The 24,490-nt window shown below is 40.4% G+C and overlaps 2 protein-coding genes across 3 annotated transcripts; both read left to right on the top strand.

Moving 5' to 3' along the window:
- Positions 1-341: 341 nt before the first annotated feature.
- Positions 342-8,758, top strand: poldip3 (polymerase (DNA-directed), delta interacting protein 3). Its single transcript, XM_034210234.1, has 10 exons — positions 342-498; positions 1,519-1,619; positions 1,735-2,177; positions 2,437-2,487; positions 2,592-2,669; positions 2,780-3,004; positions 3,508-3,585; positions 3,702-3,831; positions 4,919-4,985; positions 7,852-8,758. Exons 1-10 carry the CDS (start codon positions 431-433, stop codon positions 8,072-8,074), a joined length of 1,464 nt encoding a protein of 487 aa, XP_034066125.1. The 5' UTR covers positions 342-430; the 3' UTR covers positions 8,075-8,758.
- Positions 8,759-11,342: 2,584 nt separating this feature from the next.
- rrp7a (ribosomal RNA processing 7 homolog A) lies at positions 11,343-17,085 on the top strand. Of its 2 annotated transcripts, none has more exons than XR_004568448.1 (7): positions 11,343-11,480; positions 11,673-11,815; positions 12,419-12,547; positions 13,639-13,762; positions 14,347-14,496; positions 16,568-16,793; positions 16,905-17,085. XR_004568448.1 is itself a non-coding variant. In XM_034210224.1 (7 exons), exons 1-7 carry the CDS (start codon positions 11,417-11,419, stop codon positions 16,988-16,990), a joined length of 843 nt encoding a protein of 280 aa, XP_034066115.1. In that variant the 5' UTR covers positions 11,343-11,416; the 3' UTR covers positions 16,991-17,085. The 2 variants fall into 2 exon arrangements, 1 of the variants encoding a protein (XP_034066115.1); XM_034210224.1 differs by having other exon boundaries at positions 14,347-14,444; positions 16,595-16,793.
- Positions 17,086-24,490: the final 7,405 nt, after the last annotated feature.

Genomic DNA, 24,490 nt, shown 5'->3' with positions numbered 1-24,490 from the left:
TATTTTCACTTCCACCAACAACTCATTGTGTGTGTTAGTAATTTGTGTGAATTGATTGTGTTAATTACAAGTTTTAAAGACAGTGAAGTATATTTATTGCACATAACAATCCACATTTTTTGTGACAATATCGCGCAAAGGCTCATGGGTAGTGCAACCATTATCTCATTTGCTGTTAGTCAAGAGCAATCAATCGCAGAATATTCTTTTATCACACGGGCAGTGGTTTTGCTGTGAAATCTTAATGCTCTTCCAATCAATTTACATGTAACAGTTATAAGTGAATACATGATCAGTAAATAATGATTTTAAATACAAAACAACTAAAGTGAGTTTCGAAAACCGTGTTCGCATTCTGGCCCAAATCGTTTACCGTAGCGCCAGCGAAAATCGTATCCTATACGCATGCGCAGTGAGGCTGTGTTAGAAAATGGCAGACGTCTCCCTGGATGAAGTTATACGACAGCGCGGTATTAACCTTAAGGCACCAGCGAAACGGTAAGAAAACACATCCACGAGCTGATAAATATTTGTTTATCAAGGACAAGGAAGCTTGTAGTAACATTTCTTAAGCAATAACGTGAATTGAGAGCTTTTATTGTTGGTAAAATACCGCAAGCTAACAGTAAGCTAAAGGCTAGCTTGGCTACGATGTATATTTTAGCTGTAGGCCTTTTTCTCCGAAGCATTCACTGATAAATGTATAAAATATGAGCGGAGGTGTGAAGTAACTACGTACATTTTCAGCATACAAAGTAATTGAAACTAGCTGCACCGTTACCATCTTTGATAAAACATTATATATATATATATATATATATTATTATGAAATGGGCCAATTTGTATAATAAGTACTTTTACTTTTGGTACTTTTAAGTATATATTTGATGCCAATACCTTTGTACTTTTAATTGAGTAACCTTTTGCATGCAGGACTTTCACTTGAAACAGAGTATTCATACACTCTGGTATTTCTAATTGTACTCAATATAGGAGTACTTGCCCCACCTCTGAATATGGGTCAATTCAGGAAAATCCTACAAAACGTATTTAAGTCGCACCAACACAAACTCTTGTGACGAGTTAGCTTGTCTTTGTAGCTTCATTCGCCAGGTGTAGCTAGCTTGCAAGCTAATATGAATTAAGCTAGCTTTTACTCTAGGTACAATCACTAGGTTAAACTAGGGTGGTGGCTTGTTCAGACAATTGTTTAAAACGTATACACACTGTCCTTCCTCCACTATTGTGTGAGAAAGTACAGATGAATATATATATACTCGAATTGTTTGTGTAAATAGCAGGGCCCGATATGACTGCTCTTAAATGTGTTTTCCCTTTCCTGGGCGACAAAACACATTCTTTCAGCATTCAAATACAAATTAAAACTCTTCTATTTAACTTTTCACGTGAGTTTTCATGAACTTTAAAATGTTGAATAAAGCCCTGTCTTCAGAATCCTGGTGGGTTTTGCTTGAACATTGATTAAGTTAAATAAACTTTTGTGTTTCTGTGTGTCAGACCAATGTTTGGAAGAGGTGCAGGAGCGGTTGGCAAAAGCTTTGATGCTCGCCAGAAGATTGGGGCTAATGATGTCCGACAGCGGCTTGGACCAGGAGCAGGTAATGGCATCATTGGCTGAAATCACATGCCTTTTTTATATTAAGTAAAAAAACAAATCAAGTTTAGAGGATTTATACGTCTTTCGCTCCTAATTTTCAACATTTGATCCCTCAGGATTTCAAGTGAAAGATGCCAGGGAGAAGCTGGTTCAGAAGGATGCTCGCTTTAAAATCCGTGGCAGGGGAGGAGCAGGAGGGGGAGGAGGAGGGGGGGTGCAGGATGCTCGGCAGATGATCAACTCACGCAAACAGGGGCCAAATCTGTTCGCTGTCCCTGCACAGACAATGCCAAAGATGGCAGTAACACAACATCTGCAGGGCCAGACATTTGTGCCACAGATGCAGATACAAAGCAACTATAATCTGGCCGGTCTGAACTCGAGGCAGTTTAACCCGACTGCACAAGGACTTGGTTTGAGGGGCAGCGCGTCGCCACAGCTGAGCACTAATAAGAGAGTGATGGATGCTCGGGATAGACTGAGCCTCAAGAGGAACATTGGAGGGACACCGACACAGGCAGATTTTGAACACCCCCTCAAAATAACCAAGACCATCCAGGTAAGTGACACTCTTCTTAGAATCAAACGGCTCTTTCTATCTCGTCGTTTCCCTTCTTTCTGTGGATTGTTTCAATGGGCTAGTGTAATCTGATAGGAAATGTGTATTTAAAAGTAAGCTGTTTATGACACCAAACGAAGTGATATAGGCCTATTGTGTCTAGAATATACATGCAAGTGAGACAGCTTGCATAGACTTGATGAAGCGTAGAAGCACACTGACATGCTGTGTTCTAATATTTGATGCCTTTTATTTACAGCAACGTCCAATGGGAGTCGGATTGTCAAGTGGAATACGGTCAAATACACAGGTGGAGTGTTTTTCTTGGCATGTTTTAAGAAAAACATTGTTCTGAAAGAGAGTCGTGACTAAGATTGGTAAACATGGTATTCAAATGTTTGTTGTCTCCCACAGCCTCTCTCAGATGAGCACGATGGCCCCCACAATAAACAAGTAAAGATGGCTTCAGCTAATCATATGCTCAAGTCACGGGTAAGAGCTGCACTCGGTCTGAATCAGCACACAGACCAAATGAATGATTGTGTTTTTGCTACATGAGTGTCTGTCTCCTGCTTGAAATGAACTTCCTCTCCTTCACACAGCCTGGAACAATGGGCTCCACATTCTCCATGTCAGGTCCGATCACCAAGGTGGTTCAAAATGATTCGTACACGGCCCCCTCCCGCCCTCCTGCCCCCGTGGCCCCCACCCGACCGAACCCCAGCATGTCTGCCGGGCGGCCCTCAGCTGCAGCCCTAAAGCCCGTCTCCAGGACTCTGCAGCAGAGCTCAGCAGAAACCTGCCCCCCTGCTCCCGCCCCCCCACAGGTAAGCATTTATCAGTATGCACACCATGCCTTTATGTGAGAATTTGGTGAGGGATACTGGAACAAACTCCCAGAAACCTGCAGGTCCGCTGCAACTCTGACTACTCCAGGCTGAAGACTTTTCTTTTTGCCTCTGCTTTTATTTGAACTATTCACATCTTACACTGCACTGTAACTTTTCATGTTTTATTATCTTTGCTTTTTAATGCTTCTAATGTGTTTTATGCTCTTACTGTCTTGCATTTTTGTAAAGCACTTTGAATTGCCTTGTGTTGAAAAGTGCTATATAAATAAACTTGCCTATCTTTTGTAGATTGACCGCAGCTAAACGTAATATTCAGTGTAATCTGCATTTGGCACGTGGCAAGACGTTCAAAGCTGTAGCTGTAATGACGGCAAACATGACTATCTTTGCATTTTGCACAACCTTACCACAGTGCTTGCTCAGATTAATTGATGTCTGCCTTTTTTGTGCTTGATAATGAGATGTTATATTTTTTCCAGCCAAGTTTCAGTCCTCTGGAAGGGACCAAAATTACGGTGAACAACCTGCACCCCCGCGTCACTGAGGAAGACATAGTGGTGAGTTCATCTCAATAACTGCCAATCACTTTTTGGTACATTTGCTATTGAGTAAAGTGCTGTAGTGCTTTGATCACTCTTTTAAAGTGTGTTTGTTCTCATCCGTTCGTCCTCAGGAACTGTTCTGTGTGTGTGGGGCTTTGAAGAGAGCGCGGCTGGCAAAGGTGGGCGTGGCCGAGGTTGTGTTTGTGCGTAAAGATGACGCCGTTAGCGCATACAGGAAGTACAACAACCGCTGCCTGGACGGTGAGTGCCAGTAGCAAGGATGCACTTTAAATGGCTCTCTGGGTTTTCACTGGCTTCTGTCAATGACTAAAGGGTGGAGTTTTCTGATTTAGGACTTCATTTTCCAAGTTTGACCTACTTACAGGGTTCCCGTGGGGTCTTAAAAAGTCTTACATTTGATAATCAGAATTGAAGGCCTTAAAAAGGTCTTAAATATGATCAAAAAATTAAGAAAAGTCTTAAATATGATTTAGAAGGTCTTTTAAAAATGATGGGATTTGAAAGGGGCTTCTGTGTTGCGATCGTGTCTAAATGTGTTTTGAGGGAAATGTCCGGGCTGCAAAGTAACCAGTACGGTAAGAGCCTTTCAGTTCCCCCCAACAATCTGTATTGAAGTAAATCAACATGGAACCAGTAATCACTAACTTTGTTTCCCCCGGCCCCTTATCGGAGAACACCCAGCTAGTAACCTAGCAACCAAGCTTCAGCTAGCGGCAGTCAGAAATGAGGTATCTTCGAATCTACTTACAAATAAATATGGGGAAGTTTAAGTTCAACCGTATTTGGTTGGAAAACATCGAATTTAGTGCTTGGTTGAAACCAGTGGAGGGGAACGTGTGTGTAGCCCGCTGCACCTTTTGCAGAGAAAATTAGCGTTTGTTTTGCTAATGTAGCGTTAGCTAATGCAGCAGCTCCCGCAACAACATCAGGGGACCTCCGGGTGACGTTTGGGTCTACGTCAACCCTAAAAGCGGAGGTGCTATGGACGCTAAATACCGTAGCTAAACACCAATCATACAACAGCATGAAGACAGCAGAGCTCTGACTATAGCTCTTGTCACTCACACATACACACACACATACAGAACATGAATACATTTACTTTGTAAGTAATTATGGGACGTATTTCTTCTTTCCTAGCAATTTTCCTTCATACTTTCTTGCCGTGAAATAGGTCTTAAATTCTATTCAAAGTGGTCTTAAAAAGGTCTTAAATTTGAGTTGGTGAAACCTGCAGAAACCCTGTACTTAGTATCACAGAGACTGCCATTATCAAGCTTTATAGAGTTTGAACATGTTCTTATCTTGTCTTCTTGTTCTCCCTCAGGTCAACCCATGAAGTGTAACCTCCATATTCAGGGCAATGTCATCACTTCTGATCAGCCCATTCTATTGTAAGTGAGCCCACCAGGCTTCATTGTTCATTTCACATTGATCTGTACTTACTTCACATACTCTGTTTCCTCTGCACTCGATCTTAACTCAAACTAAACCACTCGTATATTTTAATTACAAGTAGAAGTACTCAGATATTATACTAGAGTAAAAGTAGAAGTACTCAGATCTTGTACTTGATTAAAAGTAGAAGTACTCAGATATTGTACTAGAGTAAAAGTAGAAGTACTCAGATCTTGTACTTGAGTACAAGTAGAAGTACTCGGATCTTGTTCTTGAGTAATAGTAGAAGTACTCAGATATTGTACTTTAGTAAAAGTATAAATAGTCAAATCTTGTACTTGAGTAAAAGTATAAGTACTCAGGTTTGAGTCAAAGTAGAAGTACCAGAGTGTAGGAACAATCCTGCAATCAAAATGTTCCTCAAATAAAAGTACAAAAGTATTATCATCAAAATATAGTTAAAGTAGCGACAGTAAAAGTAGAAGTACTCAGATCTTGTACTTTAGTAAAAGTATAAGTACTCAGATCTTGTACTTTAGTAAAAGTATAAGTACTCAGGTCTTGTACTTGAGTAAAAGTAGAAGTACCAGAGTGTAGGAATACTCTGTTACAGTAAAAGTCCTGCATTCAAAATGTTCCTCAAGTGAAAGTAGAAAAGTATTCTCATCAAAATATAGTGAAAGTATCGACAGTAAAAGTAGTCATTGTGCAGATTGGTCCATTTCAGAATAATATATATGATATGTTTTATAATGATTGATCATGAAAGTGTTCTCAAAGCTGGTAAAGGTGCAGCTAGTTTGAATGACTTTGTATACTGCAGGGTAGCTTGTGGATTTACTCCAGGTGGAACTAAAGTCTGATTCAACACTTGATTAGATTTCACATCTTTCATCCACATCTGTAAAGTAACTAAAGGTATTAATACATGTAGTGGCGTAAAGGTACACCATTTACCTCTGAACTGTAGAGGAGTAGAAGAACATAGTAGCAAAACATTGAAATACTTAAATAAAGTACAAGTATCTCAAAATTGTACCCAAGTACAGTACTTGTTGAGTTTATGAACTTGGTTACTTTACACCACTGGCTATACAGATAGAAAGACAGAGGCATGAAAATAGATTTTCAAAATGCTCAACAGTGCTGCCAAAATGATAAACTGACTGCTACACAATTAAAATAAATGCTTTTATATATTTCTATTAGATGTAACTCTTTAGCGTTTCTGTTATTATTAACTGCTGCTTTAGTTGTTCTGACTGCTAACATCCTGTTATTCTTAATTTTAAAGCCGATATTCCGTGGGGTCGGGGGGCTCGGATCCTTGTCACCTTTTTCATACCTGATGAGTTTGCATCTCTGATTGCAACTGTCACTGCATTTTTTTAAACAAAGATGATGTTGTTGCCGGTCAGCGTGTCCGGGACATTTCAATATCCCTGGACAAATGAGAGAAATGAATCAAACAGTATGAGCTTAAAAACAACTGATATGAAGGCATGTATGTGTTATTAAAAAGTAGGCTTTCAAATGGATCCTGTCCTGTCACTACACTCCTGCATAACGCTAAAAACAAATAAATACTAGGCAAAGAAATCAACTTAGCTCTTAGCCTACATATTGTCATCTACATTTGAACAGAATAAAAACGTGTAAGATATACTTTATTGATCACAAACTGGGAAAATAAGAGTAGAAACATCTCAAAAGAGAAAAGAAAACAGAACTAAAAAGAAAATCTATACAAGTTGACCGTGAAAGATAACAATCTGTACACTATCTGACAAATAAACACTATGAAAGGCTAAACCAACATACATGTAGGCACGTTTATTTATACAGCACTGTCAACACAAGGCAATTCAAAGTGCTTTACAAAAACGAAAGCCATTAGGAGCATAACATGTGTAGTCCTGTACCACCTCATACCAGTTTAATAACCAGCTCACAGAAACACTATATCCAGGGTTCCCGCGGGGTCTTAAAAAGTCTTACATGTGATAATCAGAATTGAAGGCCTTAAAAAGGTCTTAAATCTGATCAAAAAAATAAGAAAGGTCTTAAATATGATTTAGAAGGTCTTAAAAATGATGGGATTTGAAAGGTGCTTCTGTGTTGCGATCGCGTCTAAATGTGTTTTGGGGGAAATGTCCGGGCTGCAAAGTAACCTTGTCGGAGAACACCCAGCTAGTAACCTAGCAACCAAGCTTCAGCTAGCGGCAGTCAGAAATGAGGTATCTTCGAATCTACTTACAAATAAATATGGAGTTTAAGTTCAACCGTATTTGGTTGGAAAACATCGAATGTAGTGCTTGGTTGAAACCAGTGATGGGGAACGTGTGTGTAGCCCGCTGCACCTTTTGCAGAGAAAATTAGTGTTTGTTTTGCTAATGTAGCGTTAGCTAGTGCAGCAGCTCCCGCAACAACATCGGGGGACCTCCGGGTGACGTTTGGGTCTACGTCAACCCTAAAAGCGGAGGTGCTATGGACGCTAAATACCGTAGCTAAACACCAATCATACAACAGCATGAAGGCAGCAGAGCTCTGACTATAGCTCTTGTCACACACACACACACACACTTTTTGTCTAACACGCTAACACAGTTCAGTGACTGTTATGTTCAGTCATCGTTCTTATGTTGAACATGAATACATTTACTTTGTAAGTAATTATGGGACGTATTTCTTCTTTCATAGCAATTTTCCTTCATACTTTCTTGCCGTGAAATAGGTCTTAAATTCTATTCAAAGTGGTCTTAAAAAGGTCTTAAGTCTTACATTTGAGTTGGTGAAACCTGCAGGAACCCTGTATATGGGTTATATATATATATATATTTATGTCTTTTTGTGCTCTTCCAGGAGGCTCAGTGACACCCCGGGCGCCAGCAGCAGCGGCACAAAGAAAGACGGCCTCCCCCCCTCCCTCATGTCTCGCACCGCGGGACAGCGAGCCTCCTCTCAGCCGACCCCCGAAGTGGATCCTCAGACGATCCTCAAAGCTCTGTTCAAGTCCACCTCTCAGTCCAGCTCCTCCAGCGAGAGCCCCAGCGCACAGGCCACCGCCTTCCGCATCAAGATATAGATCCAGTGTCTGTTCATTCACACATTACTGCTTTCTCAGTGTTCTCGTACAAACGCCCACATTCTACTAATGCGAAACAGGTTTTTACACATTTGATAAACGTGACTTCTCCAGACGGGACATTTTGTGGATGCACAACATGATGATAATATTTGTTCTTGATTAGTGGAAGGAAAGTGTGATGTGATTTGTTGTTTAATCCAATGTCTTGGGGGATGCCAAATCATTATTATATTGGGATTTTTTTTCTGTCAATGCAATACCAGCCCATTTGGATACGTTTTTTTGAATACTAAATTAGGGATACATTTTGTGTAAGGCTCGTCCATACAGTTGCGTTCAGGTTTGTCTGTACCTTTTCTGAACAGAGAATTAAGCAGACATTCAATGTGGGTTAATCACAGATGTTCATAAAACGACAGGTTTTCCGTGAACCAGTTTTCAAACAGTCCTATTGTGTTTTATTTTTTATTTACCGTCTTTGTAGCATCGAGATTCCTGTGTGCTGCGTTTGTGATTGATTTTACTTGGTTGTCCAGTAAAGAAAGCAGTATGCGTATAATTCTTCCTAGTATACATTACACAAGATTTTTGTTCAAAGATTGTAAATTGCTTTCTTGGTATGTAAGTCTGGAGCGATCAGATCTGTCTGTGAAATGTCAGCATTAAATATCTAGCTTTGTAGATTGCTGTCTGAGTCTTTCCTGCCATGTGATGAAGGATGAAATGCATTCTTCTAGAAACCAGACTAAATGGTTTATTGATTAACAGCATTTATTCTTTCCTACTATCTTTTAGTTTATTTGAATTTCTCGATTCTATAAACCAACCATAGCTGTTCAATTTATATTTGTAGTTAAAAAAAAATGTAATACATCAACTTTAATATTACCATATAAAATGAAATAGCCACGAAAATGAGACCTATGCTATTGCCTAAAAATAGCATGATAGGTGACCTTTAATATTACCGTTTTTAGTTATGAGGTTAACTGGAAACTGGACTGTACTGATGTGCTCAACATTTCATAAATAAAATCATTCATCTTTAAAAACAAACGTGATATATCAATCAATCAACTTTATTACAGACGGGTCCAGATCATAGAGGTCCAGATACAAGACATTACATATAATGACATAAATTACATACACAGCATAAAAATCATAGTTTAAGAATAATTTAAATCAGTGTCCTACAAAGAGACAACGATACCAATGTCTCCACAGCTGCGATTGGTAGCGTGTAGTACCCAGGGCAAATCATTGCAAGTCTCTTCAGTGCGCATGTCACAAAACGAGATGCGTTGTGGGACATGTAGTTTATGGGGAACGTGCTTCTGTAAATCGGCATGTAACCGTATAATAACGTATGATATTATTTGCAAGCTCTTGCTTGACAAATGCCATTCTAATCCAAGCACCTTTCAAATTGCAGCTTAATAAAATGTTTTAAAGAGGATCTATATTCCTCTCTGCAGTCCTAAGGCAACTTTCTAATGTTAAGAAAGTCTTCAATGTTCTTACCTAATTTGATATAAAGTCATATGATCATAATTACAAAAATACTGTTGTTTTATATTTCTGTAAATATGGTCATATGACTGTATTTTAAAACACAGTGTATTTAATATGGGCATAGATATGTCTCATAATTATTTGTGTGAACATAAAAATAATTTGTGTGTAAATATGTGATTTGTAAATGTAAAACTCCATCCACAAATGCATTTAAAAGATTTGCAAACTCACAAATAAATGTGCAAGTGTAAAACGGATCTGCAAATACGCTAAATATTTTCACAAATAAAAAAAAGATCTGTGATTATCTCTTTAACATTGACAACTTTCGATCAGGCATTTGTGAATCCATTTTGTATTTGCCGACCAAAAATGCGCTTGCGGATCTCAAATCTCTGCTCGTGGATCTCACATTTCTGCTTGTGGATCGTCTTTTTACACACACGGAATTTTGAGACATATTTTCCGCCGGTCTCGGCTAAAATCTACTCGTGTCACTCGGTGATTTTCGGAAACCACGTGATGGCCTGCTGATGACGACATTTCCGCATGATTTCAAAGTAAGTAAGTATATAAGTAAGTATATAGAAGACTATCTATATGGCGCTGGCCCTGACTAATCACAGGTTGGCAGGGGCATGACGTTAGCCTTGTCTGATTGGTCAATCCCTCCATTTGTTTTCACCAAGGCAGCGCCATATAGATAGTCTATATGGCGCTGCACCAACCAAGGGAAGCCAGTTTCTGCTGGCCTCCTCTCGCAACAGAGAGTGCAATCTACTGTTTCACCATAACATCTAGAGGGGCGCTGTTTCACTCTTTGTAAAATACTCAATGAGAATGGGGGAGAGACGGGCCGGCAGAAACACACAACAAAGAATTTCTGAAACTAAATGAAGTGTTTTTATTTATTTATTAAAATTATAACTACAATCCAAAAAAACGGGAAGCCTGGCTTCCCTTGGCCTCCAGGAGAAAACGCCACTGCTAGTGAGTGATTCTGGGTGCTACTAGTTAACTAGTGCAGACAAATGTATGCCACTAGTTAACTAGTTATGCTTCTTTTTTGTAACTAGTTAACATGTCAGAGCTTTTGCAGTGCACTAGTTGACTTTTAGCGTCACTAGTACGGTCAGAGGGTCACTAGTTCATCAAAAAGCTTACAAGTTGGGACTGTGGGACAAGTGCTGCTCCTGGCGTCACTAGTAAGGCTTATGTGGTAACTAGTCGGACAAAAGTGCCAGTTGCTGAAAAAGAGTGAGTGTAATGTTTTATTCAACTAAAGCAGAGTGACAAACTAGTTTGATCATCTAACAAGTGAAATCAAATAGCCAACTAGTGTAGGCAGCTGCCGTGTGATATCAAGGATATGGAATAAATACTCAAATGGCTTGCCATACCAGTCCGCCCCTGGGTCTCTTCAGCAAAATCTCATGGCATCATATAAGCTTGAAGTTTCCGTAAACTTGCTTTTCTGTAGTTACTATAGTTTCAGCAGCAGATAATTTCCTATTTTTGGTAAAATATTTATGATTGCTCCTGAAATGGTAATACAGTTGTATTTGGTTTGGCATTTTCATGTAAAAAAATCTACAAGTAATAACACTTATATATACATATTTATTGCATCTGAATTACCTTTATTTTTTTAAATCTTGAATAGATCACTGGTGCATATCCCAAATATTTGTAAAATGTTTTAATAAGAAGTGGTTGATGCTTTTATTCATTAGAAGTATTTATTTTATTATTTTAAAACACTTTATTTTTCGCTACGCACTTCGTTTTAATTCTACTTCCGGTGTGAGAGGTCATTCCAAAATGGCGCCGTCCGAGAAGAAACATGCTAGTAACCAGGCTTGTGTTATTCCTGGAGGATTTACAGGTATTTATCATCACAATTCATTATATTATTATCAAATTTCCCCTAAAATAGTGATTACATCTCTGACTTGAAGTGTTCTTGCCGTTTTACACGGGTTGAGTGTGTATTACATGTTCGTCTGTTTGCCTGTTGATACAGAGTTACTGTCTAATTGTGTTGGCTTTAATTTAACTTTCCTGTGTCTCTTCTCAGTGCTGCCTGTACAGTTCAATTCAGACAGTGTTGCTCAACACAAGCTGTACGTGAAGGAGCACAAAGTCCGGTCAGACCGGAGCTCACACAGACCGATGGACCGGACGCTGTTTGTGCTCAACATCCCTCCATACTGCTCAGAGGTATTATAGAAACAGTGTGCAGAGTTTTAACAAACAATGTGTGCTTCAGAGGTGGGAGAAGTACTCAGATCTTGTACTTGAGTAAAAGTAGAAGTACCAGAGTGTAGGGATACTATGTTACAATAAAAGTCCTGCATTCAAAATGTTACTCAAGTAAAAGTAGAAAATTATTAGCATCAAAATACCAGTACCAAAAAGTACCAAAAGTAAAAGTAGTCATTGTGCAGATTGGTCTATTTCAGAATAATACATATGTCTAATATCTAATTATTGATCATTAAAGTGTTATCAAAGCTGGTATAGGTTGAAGTAATTTGTATTATTCTATTCAATGCTGTTTGTTTGTCAATTTTCTCCAGGTGTAACAACTCTTACTAAGTAATAACTGTGTTTTATACTATTATTAGTCCAAATCTGCAAAATGACTTAAGGTATTAAATACATTTAGTGTAGTAAAAGTACAATATTTAACTCAATACTGACTTGTAGTGGAGTAAATGTACTTATTTTACACCACTCTCTGCTTTTAGATGATTTCTTAATATGAAAATGTATTATCCTTTAAATAAAGTATTTCTTGCGATGCTACTGTCTGTGTTTCAGGATGTTGCCAAACAGATGTTCTCTCAGTTCGGTTCTGTTCAGTCCGTGGAGCTGATGGACAATCCGGGTCCATTAGCTCAGGACTCTGGACCCAAGATATCCAAGTTCTTCAGACCAGCTGCCAAACAGGTCAGCAGCTCTTTCTGCTCTAATGAGAAAACATCCACTATCATATACGGCATTTTTAAGGGTAATTATGTGGCTGAAACAAGCTCTCTATTGATACCAGGACAGCAGAAAGACTACATATCTTCTGTTTGCCGACAGAAAACCCTCCCATTCCTCTGCACTGTGGCCAATGATAACTGTTACGCCCCTCTCTAGGGGTAGAGAGGAACAACACACAGCAGTTGGAATTGGTAATAGTTACAAGGGTTTATTATAATTAAATAGTGGTGACAAAATAATAAAGGCATACAGCCTGACACAAACAAAGTGCCAAATACGGATTGTTTAGCAATCAACAAAAAGAGAACTCCAAAAGAGAGTTATACAGATTATACAGCGTAATAAGTATTACCCAAAAAGGGAAACAAAACCTCACGTTAAATGTGGTACAAGTAACTGAAAAGGCTGCACAAAAACACAGCTGCTGCTAATCGACGGGCGCTAACCGCTAAGCGTCCCTGGATCCTATTTACACAATCTTCCACAGTACCTAACTAAACACAGAAACGCTGCTAAACAGTACAACTTTAACACAGGACACAAAAGCACTAAACGTCAACCAAACGAATAAAGTACGCTAGAGGCGTCTGTCCCACATCACAGAGCCTCCAGAGTGGTAGTTGTCCTCAGGCTTTGTAGTCATCTGCAGCAGGTGTGCGCCGGCTGTGCGCTGCGATTGGAGCGCGTCGGGCCCGGCATGCTCCAATCACAATCCCCAGGAGGCGGACCAGGAAATGGGCAGCCAATGACGTCAGGGCTACCGCACAGCTCATTTACATGTCACACGCACCGCTGAAAACACTCACAGACAGATGACTGAGCAGATAGAAAACAGAGTCCGTAACAATAACAAACACATACAAAAAACATCTCTTAGCTATGTAGCATTTGGCTCTTTGGAAGACAATGCACTTAAAATAGTTTGTCTCATTGAAAGCTGGAAACTTTTTGTTCTGAGTTTATCTCCATGGTTGATTGCGTGTATTGTAAGTCACTTTGGTTAAAAGCATCAGCTGAATTCAAATGAAATGTTTTGTGTTTGTTCCTTCCAGGGTTTCAAAGTGGGCTACGTTGTGTTTGAAAACTCCTCCAGTATAGCAGCAGCTAAATCACACCCTCATAATGTTCCTCTGGTGGTCTGCACAGAGAAGTGTCGGGTGAAGACAGGAACACAGAGTGAGTGCAACTGTATTTAAATATCATTTAATGTTTTATTTTATTTTTGATATGCACTTTTAATTGCCTTGTGTTGAAATGTGCTGTATAAATGACCTTGTTTTGCCTCACTGTGATGAATGTAACGGCAATTAACTTTTATTTTCAGTACCTATTAACCTGTTATTATCTAGATTTAATTATTTGGTCTATAAAATGTCAAAGAAATAGTGAAAATGTTAATCCCAGTTTCCAAAAGCCTGTCTAAGGTTGTCTTGTTCTGTCTTTCCAAAACCCACAGATATTGAGTTTGATATCGAAACAGAGAAAAGCAGGACATTTGGCTTTTGAGGCTGAAAGCAACGGTGTTTGCATGAACAATGACTTCAAGGATTAATCAAATTAGTAAAAATAAATCTTTAGTTGAACACAAAGTCCTTGGTTAACCAATCTTTGCAGGTGTAATTAATCAGTTTATTAATAGGGCGGTTTGCGTTGCATTTCCATTTTTTATAATAAGTCTAGTGTTTATCGAGCACATTTAAACACAAATAAAATCCACCTCTTGACTCATTCCTTTTATTTGTTTCTCTTGTTTACACCAGAATGGATTCAGCAGTACACAGAATCTTTCATTCGTACGGATAACCTGCAAAAAATAGTCGACTCCTTCATGGAGGGCTACGACAAACGGAAAAAGGAGGTGAGAAATCTGCAGCTCATAGTGTCTCAATCCCATCTATCCAACATGTGGACTTTAAAGAGCATGTGACAGCATCCCAACAACTGTTGTGCAATGAAATATTGGGCTACTAGTAATCTCGAACCGTCAGTTTAAAAAAGAAAAAGCGATACCGTTCCGTTAAATATCAATAATTTCGAACATCGCGGGGAAATTCCTTCGACTCATTTTGAAGTTTTGGGGGAAGCCGGAAGTGACGTCATGCGGGAACGCTTCACTGTGCGGCGAGAGAGCCAAACACGGACAAAGTGTGTTGTCATGCGTAGAAATGGTGAATTACTGAGTTTAGGCACGTTAATAACGTTTTAATGAAGTTGACTACAGTATATTCATATTTGTCAGTGCTTTCATGTCAATTCGGCGAACATAAACATAAATGATCGTGGTGAAGATCATGATTAAATTAGGATTAAAAATCGGTAGTGAGAGCTACTGAATTTCCTCCCGTGGGATGTGATATAAAAACAAATCGATTATTTTTGTAGTTGTAAACTCAAGTGGATGAATCTACATTTATTAGTGCTTTCATGTCAATTCGGCGAACATATGATACATTAAATGATCGTGAGGATGATGATTAAAAATTGTTTGTTTGAGCCGGTCTGCATTTCCTGATGAGAAAACAAACCGATGCTTTTTGTAGTTGTAGTACACCAACATGGATTAAACGTGTGTTTTTTTTACCACAATGTTGGGGAAATTAATGGATAAAATGCACGGATTATTATTATTATTATTCCCACTCCGATCGGGACACTAGGTCCACCGTTTCCCCGCAGCGAGGCTCCCCCCGTTGACAGTTTACGTGGGGTGCAGTGTCGGACTGGCCATCGGGACGAATCCCGATGGGCCGGTACCGAAGTGGGCCGGTCGGATAAGTCACTAGCACATCCCCCATAGGCGGCGCGTGAGGCTCAGGTTTGGGAAGGCTAAATAACTTTTTTTACCTGACGCTGCCCGCCTCCGGCGTCTATAGAAAAGAGATCAACTCAGTGTGCGGAGTTTAAATCTCTCAAGTCATATTACAGGATAAAGGAAATACAGTTTAAACTGCCGTATGCAGAGAAGACGCCGACGTGTCGCACTTATCATTCATATTACATCATCAATCAGATCATCGATCATATAATATCATAATATATCATATCTTTCCTTATCTGAGTCAGCTTCTCCAGCCGTATCTGGCCGTGCAACACTTACAGTGTCACATACTGTATGCAGAAGTATTATTTTAAGCAACACATTATGTTGACGAAACACTCGAGTCAAATGTAATTAAAGTCAGATCCACTCGTGTCTTAGACGTGAACGCGCTCTCAGCTGGTGAGAGAAACCCTGGCTTGATTTACCGAGTTGATAACCAGCGTCGTAGGACCGCTTAGCGAGATCTCGTTTGTTAGTTTGTTGTTGTTAGTTTGTTTGTTACTCAAACATATCCAGGGTCTGTTGAACTGGCTTCGTAGTACAGGGCACAGGTGGCTAGCAGCGCTAATGTCAAAGACACACACATTGCATTATATTTGTATTTTACGAGGATGCAGTGACACACATATTTACATTTACTATCTACAGCACCCGCCGCCCCTGACATCCCCCACTCCCCCCGTTGACAACTTACTAGCGGTACCGAAGTGGGCCGGTCGAGAGTCCCGGGATGATTTTTAGTCCCAGTCCACCACTGGCTACATGACCGTATGATCGCCCATATTGACGCACCTAATTCCTAAACTTCTAACAGATACAATAAACCGATCCTTCAGACTCATATGAGCTCTCAGACACGTTCAAAATTAAACTGTCTGAGCTGTCTGAGCTTGCTGCTGTGTGCGCCATCGTGCGTTTACATGCAGATGCTGGGATCCTGAACGGTGCAGCTGGAGCGCTGTGCCCGCAATGACGTCACACATAATTTGGCGGGACTTGAAGAATCCCCGAGAAGATCCAGAAAATGGTCAACATTGAAGGGCAGATTAATGGTTATCAAAGTACAAATATCCAAAATCAGTTCAGTAACGGTTTTCAAGGGGACAATATTTACTCAAATTGATGGGTTTGGATGATGGGGGAAACTCGTGTCACAGGCTCTTTAAGATGTGTTTTCTGTCTCTTAGGAAGAGGAGAAGCAGAAGGAGGAGGCCAAGCAGCAACAGGAGGATGAGGAGGGCTGGGTGAAAGTCACCAGAGGAACGAAGGCCCGCCCCCACAGCGAAGCAGCCAATAAGAAGACTCTGCAGACGGTGATCAGGAAGAACAAGAGGAAGGAGCTCATGAACTTCTACACCTGGCAGCACAGAAACACCCAGAAAGAACGTAAGTAGACAACGATACTCTACCTGCCGACTATCGTAGGAGATAAAGAAGCTTTTCACAATAAAATGCCTTGTTGGGGCTAACTATGTATATTCTTTATTTGTTTTTCAGATATTGCTGAACTAAGGAAAAAGTTTGAGGAGGACAAACAGAAAATAGCTCTCCTGAGGGTGCAGAGAAAGTTCAAACCTTACTGAATCAACTTCCTTTCATTCCTCGTTTCACTGCTTTAGTGGGTTTTAGTTACTTTATAACCTGGAGCATTTCTTTGTCAATAAACTATTAAACTGACTGACTTATTTTCATCATTATTGAATTAGTGGCACCTCACAGGAGAAGAATTACATTTAGGAAATAATAGGCGCTTTCACACCGGAGTACTTTTACCCGTACTTTTCCCGTTTAGTTCCGATAGTTCCTGGGATTTTGCGTTCACACCATAGACTGTATATATAACACCAAAAAGAGAACTTAGTTCATGAGAACTTTTACCCCCTTTTCAGTGCCTGCTAGAGAGGTGGTACTATCCTGGGGAGGAAAAAGTTCCAATTTCTGATTGGCTGGGCGAATTGCAAACCACGCCCCGTAAAACTCGGAAACGTTTTTTGAAGCCGCCATTGTATTTGCTGGCATTAGCATTATTAGCATAAGCCCCGCGCACCAACGGAGAGAGACTAACTTATGGCAACACAAAAGAAAACATGGGAGCGGTGGAGATGAGGAGGTGTCGGCGTTCTGGCGATTTACTCGGAAGGCTTCAGTAGAAGCTGCTGGGAGTCCCAGCAGCTTCTACTGAAGCCAGTCCCCAACTCCGGGCACTTCCAGCCGGGGACTTTGGGCGGCAGTATACGCGGTGAAGTGGTTTGCGGCCTGCCAGTAAACCCAAAGCAGAAGAAGAAGAAGTGATGTCAGCGGCTTCATTTGACTAATCTTCCTTCAGGGAACTTATTCCGGTGTGAACGCGATCTGCTCTTAGGCTGCGTTTCACTTCTCTTATTTTTTATTTCCTCGCTCCTCGGTCTCACCGGAAGTTGATTTGTCTGCGCCATCTTGAGTAGCGTCCCAATGGCCTTATTTTTGCCGGAGGAGCGATAATGGAGGAGCTATAATCGAGGTATCACCAGACCATCCTTCGATGAAATCCTCAGATACTCGCCCCGCCCCCTTACTGTGTATCGTTCACTGATTGGACGAGGCAGTGCATGCACTGATCTGATGCTTCTTGACATGAGCAGTTTCCCAGCGGAGTGAAGAAAATACATGAACCTCACGGGAGTCACTCAGTTTATACCGTGTTTTGTTTCAATTAAAGTATCATTTAGTTACAAATATGTGATATATCTGAACAACAAAGTGGTCAAAAATCATTTTATTCATTTTTTGGAAACATTTTCATGATCGCTTTTTTCGTTTTACATATCCAAACAAACAGTGTGCAATCCAATGAATGTTAATCTAACTGGGTTTTGATAGATAACATCTCTTTCTTCTCTCAATTATTTTATTTCTATTGTGCACTCTAATCAATATTAATCCAACTAATGTTCGTTTATACATTTTAAGAATGGCGTTTATCTTTTTTGAGAATGAGTTATTTGATTTTATTTATTTGGGTATAACAGATGATACAAATGTTTGTGTCAGTAAATGTGTGCTAACAGAGGCGGGGGTGTTTGAAAATAAAAGGGACAGAGCTGCTGTCAGACGATCAGCTGTGCGGCGTCATCACAAACGGACATCGCTTCACGTGACGCTCCGGAGGAAAGGACGTCCCATTGCTCTTAAAACTAATTTCCCTGCTTCTCGTGATTTCCTTAGAGGTTTCTCAATACTCTAATTTCCCCTCCTTGACTCCTATCCTCGATACTTAGTCCCGCCCACAGGAGATGCGAGCGGAGGACTGAGGAGGGGAACCGAGGAGAGAGGAGGGGAAGCAGCAGGCAGGTGGTTAGAGAAATGAGAACTCGGCTGAAGTCGAATAGTCCATTTAGCTTAGGAACCTTCCTAACGGAGTGAAATGACCCGGAAGTCCCTCAGTGGCAGCCATGATAAGTGCTGTTCGAATTCTCTAGAATGATAGGTGTCACTATATGCCATACATTTTTGCACACATTCACAGTAAATATGTATTCAGTATGATAGCGGTCTAACAGAAGTTAAATCCATTTCTCACTTATTCTGACAATGTACTTAACCCCAAACAAAAGAAACCAATAAAAAGAGTTGTTAAATAGTGAAGTCACGTTGTAATAACAATAACTCATCTCTCGTTTTATTTTGAGCTTTGTCAAAAGCCACTGTGTCAATGTTGTCCTACTTGGGTTGCCGTCCGGAGTTGTCGGACCATATCGCACATGCGCACTGCAGATCGGGTAGTGACAATAGGAAAGGAGGTTTAAAACTTCCTTTATAACCTCCTTTAGCTTAGGAACCACTGGACCTCCCTAACCGAAAGGAGAGGAGAAAATGCTGCCCCACAATGCATTGCAGCCGCAGCATTTGCGTCACACAACAGTCGGCCGTTCACGGAAACAAACGATTATGACGGAGAAATTATATCATGAAAGTTACGGTGCTTATTAAGCTTTTTAAAACGTATGTGGTAAGTTGCCAAAGTGCTTTGTTTTGAACGTTCATCAGTATTATAATCAAGGGAGAAATATGAACGTTAGTTTTTACTGAAATGATCAAATAAAGTCAACATTTCACAGTGTTTACTGAGCTGTGTGGGGTTTGTTCAACTTTTAAAAAGATGTTTGAATGGTGATATACACAGTGATAGATGTTAAGGACTAACGTTTATAATAAATACATTTGTATTGATTTTAAGATCTTTTCATAGTTCATACAATCATACGTATTGGGATCATTTGTATTAATGTGGACCGGAGGGAGAGGGTGGCGAGCATAAGTTTCACTTTCCTTTTTTATTTCAATTCCAACTTTGGTCATGAAGAATATGTTTCTCTGTTGTCCACGTTCATAAAGCATAAAGCAACAGCATCAGAGCACGGTGCAGAGTCTCTAGATTAGTTTACAGTAGTCCCTCGTTCTTATTAAACATCCATGTTGTAGTCCGCTGTATAGAAAACTGTAGTTTCCATAGTTTCCCCACAGCAGCAGACGCACAAAATGACGTCCGCTGGCGCATCATAAACACGTCGGATAGTGAAAGTGCATTCGGATACTCTAAAGCAGTGGTTCCCAAACTTTTTGTGCCCAAGGAACACCAAAGGACAAGTAAAACTCTCAAGGCACACCTATTGTGCAAAATAGCCCTTATAGCACGGGTTATCACTCATATCATGTAAAATATCTGTAAATGTGCATAATTATTTACTAATGCCAAATAAAATGTGACAAAGACAACTATATTACTCATGAAATATTTATTAACGAAAAATTTCAGAAATTAATTTGAAACTTTATCAAATTAGGCTTCATCAAAGCAGCAACACACTCATTTAAACCAGACAGGTCACAAAATAAAAAATGACGCAAAGGAAACTCAGCAGAAATTCAGCACAGAGAACTGTCAATGCAAGGAAGCTGCATTGTCCATGGTCCTGAACTACAAATGATAAATGTAACATTTCAGCAATCAGCATTGAAACATGTGCTATTGTAAATATGTTTGCCGATTTACAAATTAGTGAGATACATGTGCCTGTCGGGGCGCGCAGATTTTGTTAATCCTTGGTGGCACTGAGGAGAGAGCCACTCGCAAGTCCTGTTCAACAGAGTGCCGTGACCTCCTGTTGTTCTTCATGTAAATCAGAGTAGAGAACGCCAACTCCAGAGATGGGGTAGTTACTATTTTTTTTAAAAATATATTACTTTAAAAAAAGTAATATATTACACTACTTCGTTACTATCTACATAAAGTAACTCGTTATTTTACTCATTACTTTACTCGCCGAGCACGTACGAACTGCACATGCGTGAGTGGCAATAACTTTCCTTACCAGCAGGCGGCGGTAGTGTGTATTTGTCATTCAAAACAGGCAACAACCGGAAGACAGAAGAACAGACTACGTGATATAAACAAACAACAAATAGCGTGTGCGGTAGCTTCACCTTAGCATGTGATCTTTGCAGGTGCTTGTTGAGGTTTGACGTGGTGTTTACAGCAGTGGATAACAGCTTCTGGCCTGGACACAGTTTGCACCTCACAGTCACATTCCTGTCTATTCTTCGGACGAACTCAAAATAATGGGCATACCTCCACCCAGGGCCGGACTGGGACAATAAGTCAGGCCGGGAATTATACACCCAACCAGGCCACTACCAGTTTTATTTTGTGTAATTTTCCTGGATTTATTTGTCAATATTTACAGCGTTGCTGCCCATAGTGATAGCCATAAACTTTAAAACTACCCCAGAATAAACATATGGACATGGGTTACTATTTTTTTTTAAAAGTGCAAATCTATTTAGGAACCTATCCATGTGAACATATTTTAAGTGGAGGTGGACCTCAAATCCTCTAGGGGGGTCGGGGGCATGCTCCCCGCGGAAGATTTTTTTTTTTTAATGTTGGACTTAAATGCATCAATCTGGTGCACTTTGAGGGGGAAATAAAGAGACTACATCCATATGAAACAGAACTGTATACATTTAAATAATCATAACATCATAAGAACATGGCCATAACCAATAACATACCATATCCAATATGAAAAAACATTGAAACTTGTTTATTTATTTGTTTTTGGTTCATTTATAGTTAACATGGCATAGTGTGTCTGCTCCTGAACCAGCCTCACCTGTCTCCCTCCTCTCCCCCCCGCTCCTCTTTGAGGCAGCAGCAAAGACTAGTTTTAGCTCTCAACAAGTTTTTAAAGTTTATCCTACCTTTTTTCACCTAGTTAACTTTTTTTTTTGTATTATTCATGCATATTTTACTAATCACTCCCTCTTCAAATGGAAATATGTGTTTACATAAATGGTGACCAAACCGTTTGAGACCCACAGTGAACTTAGACTAAGTTAACTATCTAAACACTCAGAGAGTCCTTTACCTCACCTGAGCTGTAGTTATCAGTCTCTCAGTCTGACAGGAGAGGACTCTCCTCCACCTTGTTGACAGCTCATTCCGTTAGCGCCGCTAGCTAGCACCGGATGCTAACAACAACAATACACGTAACAAGTGCACGCGCTTTCTCTCTCGCTTGCTCGCGCCACACATACACACCCTCCCGAGCTTGAATGACACGAGACCCAGTGCTTGAATTGGAATGAAAAAGGTGCCAGTACTCTAAAATCAGCAACTTTTTCAAGTCAATTTTATATATACAGCCCACAAACAAGAATTTGGCTACTATAATGCTGGTGGGTTTGTCTCTTTACTACTGTATATTTTAGAAAGGTTCACTGTACTTAACATTTGTTATGATAGGCAGCGGATATGGCTAAAGCTCAGTAAGGTCAATATTAACTGAAAATATAGCAATCAAAGTCTAGATCTTCTGCTGAAGACACATGAAGCAGAGACCTTTCAGGTGAGAGCCCCTCTGGTGGTGTTCAACATTAATGACAAGGAAACAAAGCTCTGGTCAGAAGCATTTTTTATAAAAAGCTTTAACAAAATTAAGTATTTCTGTACATTTTGAATGCAATCTAACTTTCCAACTCAGAAAACGAAAAAGTGCCAAAAGTCTTCTCACATGGCTGAGCTGCTTTGCAATATACTTCACCACTGAAGAATACAAATATGTATAAAGTAAACTATGATGCAATCTAACTTTCCAACTCAGAAAAATGATAAAGAGCATGAACAAAGAACATGTAAAAACAAATGCAAAATTTGCACAATCTAAAATGAGAAACTGTAACTGCAAGTAACAAAGTCTGAGCCATGGTAAAGAGTTACATTGAACACCAAGCTGATCAGATAACTCCCTGGTTGGTCTGAAGTCCTTCTATCTCCAGGATCTGTACAAATCGGCACATTATGCCAAAAGTCTTCTCACTGGGTGAGCTGCTTTGCAATATACTTCACATTGTTAGAAAAGGCTCCAGAAGGCCTTGGGGACATCAGTATCAGGGGTTTGGAGCTGGACAGGCTCTTTCATCAGCACTTCTCCTTCCCTTTGCCAGCCAGGACCTCACATACTGTTCCGGATTGAACTGTCCTAGTGATGGTCCATTACATTTAATGAAAACCAGGCTGGACAGTCGGCTGACAGAGAGAGCATTCCTTTTTGCAGTAAGGATATCGTTCATGCAGCTGAATGCCCGCTCACACTCACTAGTGGGACCTCTACGTCCCCATACTGTACGTCTAACTCCTCTTCAGGCCAACTTCCAGGATGGATAACTTTCATGTCCTGGATTAGCTGATTGTCCCGGGCCTCCCGGCCATGTAATGGGATTTCTCTTGTGCTGACATGAGAGGAGGTTGTGGAAGTCATTCTGTGTCTCAGATTCTCTACCATACTGCGGAAAAACTGACCTGCATGAATCTGTACAAGCCTGCCATTCTCACGCAGGGCAACACCCTTGAAGGACTTCTCAGCTAGAGCTGTATGAACTGTAGTCATGTGTGGGCCAGGCATGGTGACCATGGATTCAAAAACTCGTATTTCTCGAGTTAAGAGCCTATCTGCTGTAGGCAGTATCATCTCTCTTTTTTGGAGTTGCCGAGAGAGGTCGCTGAGCTCTGTGAGCGCATCGTACATCAGTCCCAGATTGCTGACAAACGTTGCAGATGTGAGCACATCATCCAGGCCCTTGTACTTTGCTCTGTCTCTGGAATCCCTGCTCGTGTCGTTTGCAGCATTTGTGAAGTGATCATGAAGCACTCGGTAGTTTTCCCAGACTGCTCTGACGCTCCTTTCACTTGAAGCCACCCAGCGGATGGACAAAACACGCCCTATCACCAGGAGACGCTGTCCGACTGCTTGCGCACACTGCGCTAACTGCCTCTGATTTTTGGGGGAGGCATGGAACAAGGAATAGAGTTTGTCAAAAAAGATCTGGAAATGATTGAGCCCTGAGACCTCCTTGACCACATCCCCAACTGCCAGCTCTAGACGATGATTGGAGCAGTGCCACACAAACAGGCTTGGGAATTTACTACACAACTGGGTAGCAACGCCTGTTCTCTTCCCTAGCATGACTGAAGCCCCATCACATGCAAAAGAAACGAAACACTGACCTAAAAAGTCCTCGTTAAAATCTCTTCCAAGACACTCCATTAACGCCTTTGTGATGTCATCAGCCGTTGTTCCATCCAACTCGATCAGCTCCCAAAAAAACGTTTCGGGCTCAGCATCAGCTAATGCTGAGCGTAGACACACAACAAGCACCGTTTTACCACTAATAGTGGTAGATTCATCGACCAAAACACAGAGTTTTCTTTGGTTTTCTGTAATGTCTTTTGCCATTTTTTTCTTCAGCTCATGAGCTATGTGGTCGATGATTTCGCCACAGGTTTTATTGGAGTGCAAAACCCTGCCCACGTTCAGCCCATTCAGTTTCTGTACATTCAAATCAATTGGCATGTCTGTGAATGGCCGGCTATGTTTGCCAATTTTATATGCCGTTCGAAAAACTCTGATAGTGGTGTCTAATTCAGATTTATGCATAGACTGCACTTGATGTTGAATAGTTTCACATGAAGCAGATGTAAGGATGTCAGCAGCTTTTACATGGGCTTGTGATTCTTTATGTTCTTTGATTTTTTTTCTCAGGCT

Source organism: Gymnodraco acuticeps, unplaced genomic scaffold (assembly GCF_902827175.1).
Source record: "Gymnodraco acuticeps unplaced genomic scaffold, fGymAcu1.1, whole genome shotgun sequence".
NCBI classification, from domain to species: Eukaryota; Metazoa; Chordata; class Actinopteri; order Perciformes; family Bathydraconidae; genus Gymnodraco; species Gymnodraco acuticeps.
This window is presented reverse-complemented; position numbering and strand designations above follow the sequence as displayed.

Bases quoted from the DNA above. Each gene is read 5' to 3' on its own strand.
- poldip3 (XM_034210234.1), top strand. From the start codon at position 431: ATGGCAGACGTCTCCCTGGATGAAGTTATACGACAGCGCGGTATTAAC. The intron at 3,586-3,701 runs GTGAGTTCATCT...GTTCGTCCTCAG, and splicing joins TCACTGAGGAAGACATAGTG to GAACTGTTCTGTGTGTGTGG. The intron at 3,832-4,918 runs GTGAGTGCCAGT...GTTCTCCCTCAG, and splicing joins CAACAACCGCTGCCTGGACG to GTCAACCCATGAAGTGTAAC.
- rrp7a (XM_034210224.1), top strand. From the start codon at position 11,417: ATGGCGCCGTCCGAGAAGAAACATGCTAGTAACCAGGCTTGTGTTATT. The intron at 11,816-12,418 runs GTATTATAGAAA...TCTGTGTTTCAG, and splicing joins TCCCTCCATACTGCTCAGAG to GATGTTGCCAAACAGATGTT. The intron at 12,548-13,638 runs GTCAGCAGCTCT...TGTTCCTTCCAG, and splicing joins TCAGACCAGCTGCCAAACAG to GGTTTCAAAGTGGGCTACGT.